The sequence below is a fragment of the Ornithodoros turicata genome, chromosome 10, assembly GCF_037126465.1.
Source record: "Ornithodoros turicata isolate Travis chromosome 10, ASM3712646v1, whole genome shotgun sequence".
Taxonomy (NCBI): domain Eukaryota; kingdom Metazoa; phylum Arthropoda; class Arachnida; order Ixodida; family Argasidae; genus Ornithodoros; species Ornithodoros turicata.
Genome location: NC_088210.1, coordinates 19,536,962 through 19,549,503, shown reverse-complemented (window position 1 = coordinate 19,549,503; position 12,542 = coordinate 19,536,962). Strand labels below are relative to the sequence as shown.

The 12,542-nt window shown below is 47.5% G+C and overlaps 2 protein-coding genes across 2 annotated transcripts; one reads left to right on the top strand and one right to left on the bottom strand.

Moving 5' to 3' along the window:
- Positions 1–2,466: 2,466 nt before the first annotated feature.
- On the top strand, positions 2,467–8,389 carry LOC135370859 (mRNA export factor GLE1-like). Its single transcript, XM_064604742.1, has 11 exons — positions 2,467–2,861; positions 2,974–3,201; positions 3,262–3,410; positions 3,467–3,527; positions 4,614–4,684; positions 4,747–4,888; positions 4,954–5,065; positions 5,763–6,031; positions 6,892–7,098; positions 7,475–7,653; positions 7,732–8,389. Exons 1-11 carry the CDS (start codon positions 2,778–2,780, stop codon positions 8,225–8,227), a joined length of 1,998 nt encoding a protein of 665 aa, XP_064460812.1. The 5' UTR covers positions 2,467–2,777; the 3' UTR covers positions 8,228–8,389.
- Positions 8,390–8,614: 225 nt separating this feature from the next.
- LOC135370860 (polymerase delta-interacting protein 2-like) lies at positions 8,615–12,501 on the bottom strand. Its single transcript, XM_064604743.1, has 10 exons — positions 12,384–12,501; positions 12,191–12,251; positions 12,033–12,124; positions 11,867–11,969; positions 11,736–11,805; positions 11,008–11,115; positions 10,785–10,948; positions 9,955–10,080; positions 9,812–9,891; positions 8,615–8,898 (listed from the first exon to the last, which is right to left on the bottom strand). Exons 1-10 carry the CDS (start codon positions 12,476–12,478, stop codon positions 8,799–8,801), a joined length of 999 nt encoding a protein of 332 aa, XP_064460813.1. The 5' UTR covers positions 12,479–12,501; the 3' UTR covers positions 8,615–8,798.
- Between the last annotated feature and the right edge of the window lie 41 nt (positions 12,502–12,542).

Below are 12,542 nucleotides of genomic sequence, written 5' to 3'. Positions count from 1 at the left end.
AAAAATTTGCCATGTGGCACTATCTGGTGATGGCGAGATTGTATTCGCGGTATGCGCTGATATTTGTGTAACCACCACAATAGCAATGTAAAAAATCCCACAATTTCAGAGAACATCAAAAGGCTTTCAATAAAAGCATTTCAAACAGACTTTCAACCACAACTGGGCATTTCGCGCTGCCGCGAAGTTTCGAAGGGACTCGCACAGCTTCATAGTTTCGAGTCCTCAGAGAATTTGTGACGTCCTCGCGGGCTCTTGCGTCTGTCACCTAGCAACCTCGCGCGCACCTTCCTCGACTCCGCTCTCCGCCATCCGTTGGAAGACTGCACGACACGACAGCAGGAAGGAGTGGGGGACAGGGGGGTTAGTATGTGGCCTGGGCCGACTTCGGGGTGAACTGTGTCGACATTCGTCTGGAGAGTATGCCCGAAAACCTGAGACGGCGCAGCCGGTTGTAGGATTCGAACCCATCACCTCGCGGTCTTCAGCAGGATCTTGACTACCACCAACGGGCGAATGTTTCGCAAGCTCTTACGAAGCGTGTCATTCTGCTATTCATTTCATTCATTGATTTCATTCCAGTGTAGCGTCCACTGCAGTACTTCGCGGGGAGATAAACTAACCTCGAGCTTAAGGACCAAAATACGCAGATGACACGGCGCAGGGCTCAAATACCAGCAATATTTACCAGCTAATACACATTTGCCAGCTAACGGATCTTTACCAACATCTCTTCCGCGAGAAAGGCTCTCATTATTATTTATTTTATAATATTTTGGCCGCAAGTCTACACCTGTTTTGTTCACTTGAAAGAGCAAACGTATTTTACGGTCATCTCCTCGTAAAAGGAGCGGCAAGTGTTGCGATTTTTGTTTGGAATGAACCAGGCGCAGGTGCCTGGCTCCATGTGAGTGCACAGCTGCTCGCCATCAAAGGCGTTGCACTCACGGTCCCACCGATAAATGAAAGAAGAAAACAACCAGAATCGAAATGTATTTTTTTTTCGAGCTGTATTTTTCGAAAGCTTCAAAGCTTTTCTGCCGTTGTCATGTACAAAAAAAGTAATGTAGTAGGTGTAAAAAATGTGACCTATGTTAGTGTGCGCGCGTTATACATTAACAAAAGAAACAACTGTCACGAAGAGGCAGTGTGCGCTGTCCATCGGTGCGCGTTATGCATCATAGTTTTTTCTTTTTTTTTCGAAAGGTCGGCAGGGATCGGAACCGAAACTGAACCAGAACTGAAAACCGCTAAAAACCCGTATTTTTCGCTGAACCGAGCGTTGAACTGAACCGAGCAAAAAAAAAAAAAAAAAAGTTTTCTCGCGTTGAACCGAACCGGAACTGAACCAAGATAAATTTAGGCGGTTACCGGTTCGCGAAACGGTTCAGACGTAGTGTGCGTTGTGAGAGATCGGAATCGGAGAGAGAGATCGGATTGAGCCGCGTTGCCATACAAACTCGAAACCGAAACTGAACAAAACAAAACTGCAGTCCAAGTGCGCGAGGCATTGCCTCCTCGCACCTATTGCGTTCGTTCAGTTCGGTTCAGTTCATGGGCGTAACGAGGGGGGCACGGGGAGGGGGCCTTGCCCGTCTCCCCTTGACCCCTTGCTCACCCCCCCCCCCCACGCAGCCAACTCACCCCCCCCCAAAAGAGGTGGGGGTTGCACGGACGCCCCCCTCCCGGAAGCACTTTGCCCCCCCCCCCCAACCCTTGGAAAAAATCTTTGGAACGCCCATGTGCTCAGCCATATGGTGTAAAATCTGTCAATCAGAATTAAGGTAAGTTGCATGCCCTCGGGAACGCCGGTGTCATCAGCCAGCGTGTTGTACAAGGCCATTGATGGTCCTATGTGGAAATGTATCGATGTGTAGCACGCACTCATAGATAATACAGACGGCCTATTTATCGTGTGCAACACGCGTGTTAACCTTGCGTGTTATACAACGAAAATTACGGTACAAGTTACTTTTGGGTGTTGATTGATTGTCTGAGCAGAGGATACACTCGGTGACTTTTTCCCGCCCTTCTATACTGCTTCTAGGTTAGGGTTCGGAAACCCGCGGGCCGCCTGCGCTGCTGTTCCGGCCCAGCGCAGGCCACGCGCTCGACAAAAATTCCGGTGCTTAGGAGTTGTTGTTAGTTATGGCCTTATGGGCTTGAGGAGAGGTTATTCAAGACTGAGCTGGTTTGATAGGGCCTGCGTTTGTCGTGAAATTGTGAAATTGTTTCATATATACCTCCTGCAAAAAATCGACGGGGGGGGGGGGGGGGGGCTGAAATGTGGTCCTTCGGACTGCAAAGGTTCTCAGAGTTCTCGACCTCTGTTCTTGGTAGAGTCACTCTACAGACTCTACCTAGTTTAGCGACTCTTGTTCAGAGCACGTGGTAGAGAGCCTAGTTTAGTTGGCTACATTTTGGCTACGTGGAATTCGAGATTGGCTACGCACGGATGCACGGCGCGGGCCTGCCTGTGCATCTGGCAACCCTGCAGAACAGCCATTGGCGCCGCGCAGTGTAGCGCAAATTTGCGTGTATTTTAACGAAGTTACAAAAAAATACAGTAGTTTCCACAGGACATAAGGATTCGTAAACGAGGCAGTGGTCAACAAGATTCACAACGGTGTCGACAACCAGACGCGTCAAAAGTTGATGCTAACGAGACGCAAAAAGATGGATCGTCCCAGTAACGTACGCTGGTAGGCTGATCGCGTTGTTTTTTTAATACAAGCAGAAGGCAAGCGATAAGCGAGACACACAGAAAGCGTATTGCCATGTCTGGAGATGTCTTGCAAGCCCTGAAGAGAAGTAGCCTCGGCAAAGTGTACGTTGACAGGTGCTGGGCGCAGGAAAGCGATGTGAGTCCGTGTTGTGCAGATGAACAATTCTCGAGACCTAGGTTCATAATCGGTGATTCACGAACGCTCTAATGCATTCAAGTGATTCCCTCCCATTATGTCTTTGCCATAGGAACTATTTGACGCGGCCAAGCTTGTCAAGATAAACTCGGTGCTCGTACCCTCACGTCGTTACGAAGAAGCCGGAAATATTCGCGATGAGACCCAACGTTACCAGCAGAGTACCCAAACCGAAAGACCAAAGAAGGATACAACAGATGTTGCCTTGCAATACATGCGGAACGCCGCAAATGAGATTTACATCCAGCTGTACGAGGAAGAGCGAACTGACAGCATTAGGGTGAGATAGACATGCTGCAAGATCAGTTTGAGCGGGCCAATATATTCTTATACCTTACAGGAGTCCCTACAACATCGTCTGGCCCTGCAGGAGTGGCAGTTGCACCAATGGCAGGAGCAGGCCAATCAGAAGCTGTCTCTTTTGCGTCTCAAGTTGCTCCAGGAGCAACAGCGTTCTATTGAATCGCTCGAGAAGGAGTTGCTACTCGAGTGAGTCTTCCCACCAGGTATGCTCGTGGCTGTGTGTCATGTCGTTTGCATTTCAGGATGAAGGACATGGCAGAAGAAAATCGCAAGGTCAAGGAACAGAACCGTAACCATGCAATGGTAAGAGATGAGCGGTTTGCAACATGCTCGCCTTAACTGAACTGTGTGTGCCATCTGAAGAATTTGTGACCTTTGATGCATCTTAAGAGGCTCACAGGTACTTGCTCCGTAACATTTGCACCATGCAACTTGCAGAAGCTTTGCGGTGTGTTTGGGGCATTACAAGAAATGTTATGCTATGCCCTCTGTCCCTTTTGTGCCGTCGTCACAAAACTGCATGTTCCAAGATTTCACTTGCAGAACTAGCTGTGGTGGTACCTCAGAGCAACGAGCAAGCTCACCCTATAAACAATGTAATGCTCTCATTACCAAGTGCATATTGACCACCTAAACCAGGGGTCGGGAACCTTTGCTATTGTGAGGGCCACATTTACACCTCCTCGTCGATTTTTTTCCAGAACATATTTAAAACCATGTCAAAGTAAATCTGAATTAGCCTGCCACAATTATTAAGCGGCCGAACAAGCTAAAAATTCCTTTAACTATTACCTTCCAAGCATAATGTACTGAACGCTCGCATTAACCGTGGCTTGTCGCATTCCTAAAGTTATGGTAAAAGAGCACAACAAACACCTTTTGTTAACTTTATTAAGAGTGGGAAAGGCAACGCAGAGCGCACGCCTTTGCCCGAGGAATTCGTTTGCCGCGTTGCGCCCTCTATCAAGTCCGAGCAACAACCAACAGCAACTCCTAAGCAGTGGAATTTTTGTCGTTCGCTGGGCCGCAACAGCGGCGCAAGCGGGCCACGGGTTCCCGAACCTTCACCTGAACTGTTAATGGGTGACTACAGGCTGATTAGGCTCTCTCTTTCTCTCTCTCTCTCTTTCTCTCCCTTCCCTTTCTTCTCTACACTTAGTGGCCCCACCTTCTTTCTCTTCCTCCACGAGGCAGATATGTTGTGCCCATTCGTGCCTCAAACGCATTGTCTAACAATATGAACGATCAGATTACTATTTAATATTGTTAAGTGTCAGAGGGGCTATTCAATGACATCCCCTAATTCGCAGCACTGAACACTATGTACCTTAGCCAGAGTAAAGACGAAAAACGGGACTCAAATCGTTTTATTCGCCGTTCCTCGCGTAGTACATGAAGAGCAAGATCAGAGAAGCAGAGCTGCTCCAGAAAAGGGCACAAGAGGAAGAAATTCGCCAGAGGTACAAGACTTAAACTGTCGCGGTCCGTGCACTTTTAATACGAAGGAGCACCTATGTTGCAGTGCAGCGTGTGCGAGGAAATTGCAGGACTTGTGGCAAGAGTTGCGTCAGTTGTTGGAGCTGTGTCAGAAGCGTCTGATCAGAATAGAGCAGCCGAACGTGAAGGATGAACTGGGCCCACTGCTTCAACGCATGACACAGCAGGTGAGTACATGTGGTCATAGCCCGAGTGATGAAACGGCAAACTACAACGTGATGATTGGTTGCAGCTCTCACAGCTGTGTCCTGTGCATCCTGGAATGTCAAAAGAAGAACTCCAGCGCACTATGACACTGACGCAGGAGATGCGCTCCCAGGCTCAAGCCATTCTTGCAGACCTAGGTACTTATGACTAGAGTATACTGCGTGACCCATGGGTACCTGCAGGTGCAGGTCAAGAGATCAGAGATGCTAAGCTTCCCGATACTTTGAAATGCCAGAAAAATAAAAAAATTAGGTTGGTTAACGAACATTACAGCACAAATCACAGTATAATATAAATTATAACTATAGGCTTTATTTATTTGCACACAACTACAGATTATAACGAGATTATTTCAACGTAACCCCTAGATCAAGACTTGACTAGAATCGGCAAACGATGTTGTGTTGAGATGCAAAATTTGTGCTAATTTTGACTTACTAAAATGGAAGAATGTCTTTCTCAGATTTCCTTTTGAGGAAGAATTGAAAAAAAAAAAATCTGAGTTTAGTTAAGTTTTGAGTGGTCACTGATCAAGATTGATAAGTGTACTATAGAAATAAAAATTTGAATATCTCTTACTTAGCCGAAAAATGTAAAGGGTACAAAAAGTATGGGGTACAACAGACCAACTTTGAAAAGAACAAGTGTAGTCGTCGACTACAATGACCAATTAGGAAGTTTTGTCCTCACTTATGCAGTATGTCTTGCCCAAACTTTTGACCGCATAGCCCCCGCGAGTCAGAGAATTCTAACCCATGCAGTACTCCATTGTGGCCTTGGGAAACACTTTCTGCATGGTTTATTTTTGCACACACCAAGCAAATTCTTTTCTAGACGCAAAAGAAACTAAGGCTCGAGAAGCGGTTGTGGAGAAACAGAAAAGCGTGGCGGCTTCAACAACAATTAACGTAGCCAACTCCACTTCTAAGACTTCTAGTGTTCCTACTGCACCCCAACATACAATCACGGACACAGTGGAAGTTGCTTGTGAGCCAGAAAAGAAGCAAGAATCCAGCACCGATATAAGTCACCAGCACACGCAGCTGCTGCTAAAGCTACACGAGTGGCGGACTTCGTACCAAGACCTGGTGCAGGACAAAGGGGTAGGCAATGTTTTAATAGTATGAGAAGAGTTATAGAACGATAGACTGAGCTATAATTTTTAAGTTCACCGTATTCTTGTGCCCGAAAAACATCGAATTCGGTCCGTCACTGTATCCTAGAAATGTGTACGATCCTTGTTACTTTCAGAACACTTTAAAACCTTAATCCACTTCATCGTAGCGTTCAAGAAATATGCGCCAAATTTTCCTGGCTTATTCATGCACTGGGAAAGAACCGCATGGTAGCCTTCAGTCGAACATGAATGAAAGTAACTGCTGTGAGACTGAAACACACAAACAAAAGAACACAACACAAACCTCAGGGCACCTAAGAACATGGAATGCCGAAATGGCTCGTGTTGTGTTTGTCCGCTTGTGTTCCTCAGCCTCAGAACAATTACTTTCCATCATGTTTACCAGACGCTGTTGCCTTGTCCTGTGTTGTAAGTATTAGAGCCATACTGTAAAATATCTCGAGATATGGAATACTTTCATATTAGAGCATTGCACATGCTTGGCCTTATCCAAAAGCCCGAGCCCGGCAGTCAGACCGGGCCAGGTGAAGCCTTCTTTTTGGTGGGCCTGGGCCGGGTTCTGACCAGTGACACGTCCCGTTCATTGAATGAGGCCCTTCGGCAAGTAGTCAGAAAGCAGGTGCCAGCGTAGTGTAGTAATTAGTGCACTCGACTCGCAGTCGAGAGGTGCTTGGTTTGATTCCGGTTAATATCTTTTTTTTATATTATTATTATTATTACAACAGCCATATTTCGAACGTCCTGTTGTTGTCCTCCTGGGAGCACATTGTATGTGTCACAGTAACAGCACACACATTAACCTGAACCTTGTTGGTCACCATGCAGAGGAAGCAGTACCGTTTCGACCTCATGAAGGCTGTCTCGGTATCTGTAAATGCTGTGTCAACTTCGTCTGCCGTGAAGGGAAAGTTGGACAAGCTCACTGCGTTGCTGAACGGGAAGCCCTTCCCGCTGGCCACCCGCACAGTCACCTGCACAGAGCATCCTTCTGCCCGCAATTTCTGCCTCGACAAACTCGCCGAGAGAATTGTGGTATGTGGTGGATATTGGACGTGCTGGATTTTTTGCTCAAGACCAGTGGTTCCCATGGATTAACTTGCGTTCTAAAATGACGTACAGAAGCGTATAGAAAGATAGCTGGAACTTAGCTGACAGCTGGTAGATTTCTAGGATGAGCACTTTCTTTCACAATAAGTTCTCAGTTGAGTATATAGTTGGTAGTCGAATATTTTCGGCGCACGAGTTGGGGAAAAGGCTTCAGCTGTTTATGGGCACCTAAAAAATAAAAATAAATTAGTCGCAGCGTTAGGATTCCCCCAGCAGTTCGTAGATCACCTCAGTCGGGAACCACTGCTCCAGATCATTTAGTTAGACAGCCGTTACCAGACCGAATCCTCGTTAATTTCAGTCGCAAGGAGAAGAACAGATCAACTCCAATGGCGACTCTGCTTACCCCATAGCGGCACTGGCCTTGGGCTTGTGGTGCCGTTTTCCAGAGCTCGGAGATTTGCTGCTGGGACACCTGTTCATGCGATGCCCGGCGTTGCTCCCTCTATATCCTAGCGCAGACTCCAAGGAAAATCTCGAGTAAGACCGTTGAGTTGATGTTGTACGGCACGAAAAACCAATTTCGTGTCGGCTGCATCGTTTCGTGTCTTTCAACAGGCTGTGCGGCTACAAAATCAACGAGGACGGCACCGTCGAGACAGACGCCAAATATCAGCGTCGGATCAGCGGGTTCGTACGGCTCTACGCAGCAATCGTCCAGACCAAGGCACCGGAGTTCTGCAAAGGCTCGCACCCGCTGGGTGTCAACCACGGCTGGAAATTCCTCGCGTGCACTCTCAACATGCAGCCTCAACAGCCAGCCCTTGTGGCGTCTGTGTTATTCAATTTCCTAGAGGTTGCGGGGTGGGCCATTGGACAAGCGTACGGTCGTCAATTTATCAAGCTGCTCCATGTCTTAGCCAAAGATTACTTTCCCCTGCTGAGAGAAGGGGGAACTAGCGGCCCGGTTGCAAGACTGGAGGCCTTTTTACAGCAGGTGCTCCGTAGGGGAACGGTACCGCGTCAAGAAGCCAGCTTTGGCGATAAACCGGAGCATGACATACCGAGCAGTTACGGCACACAAAGTTTCGGAAGAGACCCGCATTTTAGGTGATACATTGCGATCGTGGGTTATCTGGGGGATGACCAGTGACAAGTCGTAGGATGCTATATGTTATCAAATGAGGAGTATCGTGATCTGTTGATTTGTGAAGAGAAATAATGTGTTTATTCTGTCTTATTGCATAGCCTATGAATATGAATATAATGAAATTGTCCTCTTGTCAGTTAATTTCTGTCAATGAAATTTATGAAGTGTCAGCCATCTAAAATTATTGCGTAGATGTAAACTCTACGTTGAAGTAGGGTGCATGAGCACCCTTAGCTGCAAAGCTGGAGCTGTGGCTTGCAGCTCGTGGCAGAATTGGCCTATCCCAGAGCATAGTGCAGGAGTATAGTGCCAGAGCATGTCAGGTTGAAACGTATTACAGGTACGAGCAAAGCTTGTTCTGTAAGAGACCAGAAGAGCAGCTTTATTGATACAGGCAACAATTGTTTTCCAAATGAGTTTCATCTAGCCTCAAGGACCACTCTTCTTCTGTACAACACCTCAACGTGGCACCAGCTGTTCCTCTAAAAGGGATCTTCCTAGTGTTTCTGGCTTTGAAAGCCAGTGCTCGGATCCGCTACGCAGTTGAAGATGGTTCATGCTTGCTCTCGAGGGAAAATGGGGGAATTCGACAGTCAAAGGTGAAGCCGTCTTCTCTTTCCATGCGAAAAGTGCCCCTGTAAGAAAGGACTCTTTCAACGGGACAGCCCTCTACTTCTGCCAAACGAACGCCACCTAGATAACGAAAGCCTGTTTAATACCTCCCTCACTACGTGGCCATATAGAGTTGGGATTCAGCCAATCGCTGCAGACAATCTCGAACGCATGCTCTCGGTGGCTACATATGGCTGCCCATACGGCATATGGCTATACGGCTCATAATTGCTAGTCTCCATAGCTACGGCCGCTGAAGTCACGATTGGCGCACTCTTAATGATTACGTCAGGTTGTTTAGGTAATGGTGTTTTGTTTCTAGGTGGCACCAGCCACGACCTACTATAATGTAGTAACTGTGTATAGACTCTTCCATTGTTTACAAACAAACGGCGCAAACCGAAAGACTTACGGGGATCGCTTCTGGTTGACGCATGATGGCGCACCCTGGCAGTGCGGAGCTGGCGAAAGGATATTTGCAAACGACCGATGCAAACCTGAAGACTTAGGGGAGACACATCTCGTTGACGACGCAAAAGGGTCTACAAGCACACCCCTCCCCAGTGTCGCAATTTGGAGGCTAGCGGCAGTTCTGGTCATTAGCCCGTTCAATGCTTCTGCAATTGCACTTTGTACTGTAACACTCAAGCTTACGTTTGGATGTTTGTACAAACAACGTCTTGTTGCAAAAGTTATAACTGAATAATCGCCATGATTCTACGAGGGGTGATGGGTCTTGTGATGTTTGCTGTCGTCTGCTTTGGCAATGTGCTTGCTTCTGCCGTTCCAATTTTAACTGTTCAATCATCACACAGGCAAATATGGAGTGCCCCTAGTGGATCGCGCAGACAAGACACTCCGTGGGAGTTCTGTGTTATGACATGGTCGGTATAAACTAGTAGGTTGTGGCTGAATCGTGAGGAAAGTGTCGCTTACCACATGTGTCCACTCGGTGCTTGTAAGCTGACATGGCTACTGTACTGGAATGCAGGCTGAGATTTAGACAAGATGGGTTCCTGTAAATTCAAAAGGGAATTTTGTGTAGCAGCACGCACCAGACGAGTAGTCATTGAACTCACTTGCCCAACCACGCCACGACCTCGCACGGTCTCCAGCGTACCAGAGAGGCTGAAGATTCGCCAGTGTCTCTCACGGAGCTGGACAGCTAGATCACCCAAGTTCTCCAGGCGTATGCAATATCTCCACTGAAACACATCATCACTCACTGCTTGTTGTGCGATGTGACACAGAGCTGCATTTACACGAATACGACAGAAACACATTGAATCGAATCATCCCACGTGAACGTCATAACGTGATTGGCAAGAAAAATGTATTGTATACAATCTGCTAAACAGACGTAGATTGAGACGGTGAATGTTCATTCAAAAAAGTGTGTGCAAGGGGATGGATTATCGGAAGGTGCTCACCACGGGCTTTCAGCTGTCGGTAAAGCAGAGAAAATGGCGTGCAGTTCAGTCAGATGCCGCTGCTGTTGTTTTTTCGCGTGAAGAAACGCTGATGTTTTTCGGAATAATTAAATACTGTCACCGAGCTCCTCGACTTTAGGAGGCAGAGAAATCGAGTGCAGTTCCAAAAAGTTCAGGGAAAAAGTGCGACAGTGGAAGTGGTAGCAGTGAGGACACATTGAGAGAACTCGGGGGCACAGCAAGATATGTTGCAAATGTTATTTTCCATCCAATTTCTTTTTCAAGAAACCAGTAAATGGGATAGGGATGTTCCGATGTCCATGATCAAGTAAACGCATCCTCATACTGACTACTTTGCATGCCACACATGTTCAGACTGGTGCGTCACTTTACGAAGGCCCAACTCGCGCATACGTGCAGAGTGGCACAGAACCATCTTACCCATGAAAGATGAAAGATTTATCTCTTGTTCATCTTACCCAGTAAACTGTCGTGTTCTGCGCGACCCGGCAGCCCATGTAAAACGGGATGACAGTGACCCGCACACTTTCTGTGGTCTCGCGATGCACGTCCGACAGCTCCAGCCAGGGATGGTTCTTTTCCTGCCAGGCACGAAGCGTGTCACGTGCGCACAGTGGGGGATCTAGAAACGACGGGTTACGTGGCCCAAATACACCTCTCACAACCTGCAAGTCCTCTCACCCTTATCTGGATCGACCATTAAGAACTTGTCGAAGAGTTCGTGCTGGATGGGCTGCTGTTCCGTAGCTGTGTATGGTAGAACATCCTCGTGAGCCACGTAGTCCAGGCCTGTGGTAATATAAGCGGAAAACAGTTTGCCAGGTTAAACCAGCAGCTCTGCCCAATAAGTGATGAAATGCGCTTCCAGAGTGCGCAACTCGAGTTAGGTCCGTGACTATATCTTCCAAACTGAGGCACTGAGTGAAAATAGCAGTGAAGTAGTTCTGACAGCCTTGAGGTGGTTCAGCGACATTTGAGTAACACAGAAAGCTCGCTGATGCTCCTCAGCAACTTTGTGTCTGTTGTACACTAGTGCGGTAGTACCTTCTGCCACCTCAACGGACTCCCACAAATGAAGAAGCAATGCTCCTGTAAACGTATGTGTGCATATGTGTGGAAGTGGCTAATGTTACAGGTGATGCACATTTACGAGCATTTAGCAGAGACTCCTGTTGGGGTCTAGAAGTGTCACCGTGCCACTCCTTCTAGCGTGCAAGGGGCATCCTAACCCACAGCCTCCAATTTCCGGAGAGGCACACTACCAGTTACACTATCTTAGCTTCCCTCTCATTGACGTACCAAGCCATGCCGAGAAACTGGATCGTTGTACCCACCCTCAACACGTTCCCCCTTATATTGGCCGAAGCCTCAAAATGTCCAGCTGCATATTTCGATGAAAGCCAACTTACCAGGTATTGCATAGAGGGAACGGCTGTTGTCTTGACTTCCCAGGAATGTGACTGCCTCTGTCTGGGTCCTCTGCCGCAAACACAGTAGTGCAGTGTGAGTCTTCTCATTTCTGGGCGTTTCTGCTGCTCACCACAAACGGGCAGTCCCTCGAGTCGATTAGCACTTGGTAGTAAGTGTGCGTCCTGCCTTTCACCTCTCGGCCAACGTGGTTGAAACCCTCGCTGTTCTCCTCCCTGTAATTAAGGCTTCGCGTCAAGCCTCGTCATATCTGAGATGTGGGCTTTAAGAATCCTCACCCTCGTTTGCTGGATACGTCTCTATCGTAGACACGCGCCATCCAAGGAAATAAGGTGATGCCTCGATAGCCGAACACCCGGTGCAGAAACAACTAATAACGAAAGCTCATTCAGGTACTGTATACATGACGATGCTCACTTCTGCATTGCGCGTTTACCTGTCCGGTGTCATATTTGCCTTCCGACTTCGGGGTTTCCAAACGACCAACTTCCGCCAGCCTGTAGAGAGAAATATTACGTGATAAAATCCGTATTCCCTAGATGCCGCCGCCGCAACATTACTACGCAGCAGCATCAACTAAAGGCACTGTGAAGTCAAAAGGAGATTAGTAGAGTGTTCCGACGTGATACCGTGTGTAGGGTGACCGGTTAAGAAGCGTCCAGTGGCTTGGAGGAACAATTTTCAATCTAAAAATATTAATTTTTGGAAACATGCAAGCCGCCATGTCTAGTCCATATCCATGTCGTTGTGACTATCGTTATTTCTACTGTGCCTAAATGTCAGAAAGT

What these genes read in the sequence shown, in the direction of transcription:
- LOC135370860 (XM_064604743.1), bottom strand. Translation starts at nt 12,478, where the DNA reads ATGGCGGCTTGCATGTTTCCAAAAATTAATATTTTTAGATTGAAAATT. An exon ending in AACCGGTCACCCTACACACG is followed by an intron (nt 12,252 to 12,383) that starts GTATCACGTCGG and finishes TTCTCTCTACAG; the next exon opens with GCTGGCGGAAGTTGGTCGTT. An exon ending in AATGGTCGATCCAGATAAGG is followed by an intron (nt 10,949 to 11,007) that starts GTGAGAGGACTT and finishes CGTCGTTTCTAG; the next exon opens with ATCCCCCACTGTGCGCACGT.
- LOC135370859 (XM_064604742.1), top strand. Translation starts at nt 2,778, where the DNA reads ATGTCTGGAGATGTCTTGCAAGCCCTGAAGAGAAGTAGCCTCGGCAAA. An exon ending in TTCAACGCATGACACAGCAG is followed by an intron (nt 4,889 to 4,953) that starts GTGAGTACATGT and finishes GATTGGTTGCAG; the next exon opens with CTCTCACAGCTGTGTCCTGT. An exon ending in AACTCGCCGAGAGAATTGTG is followed by an intron (nt 7,099 to 7,474) that starts GTATGTGGTGGA and finishes CGTTAATTTCAG; the next exon opens with TCGCAAGGAGAAGAACAGAT.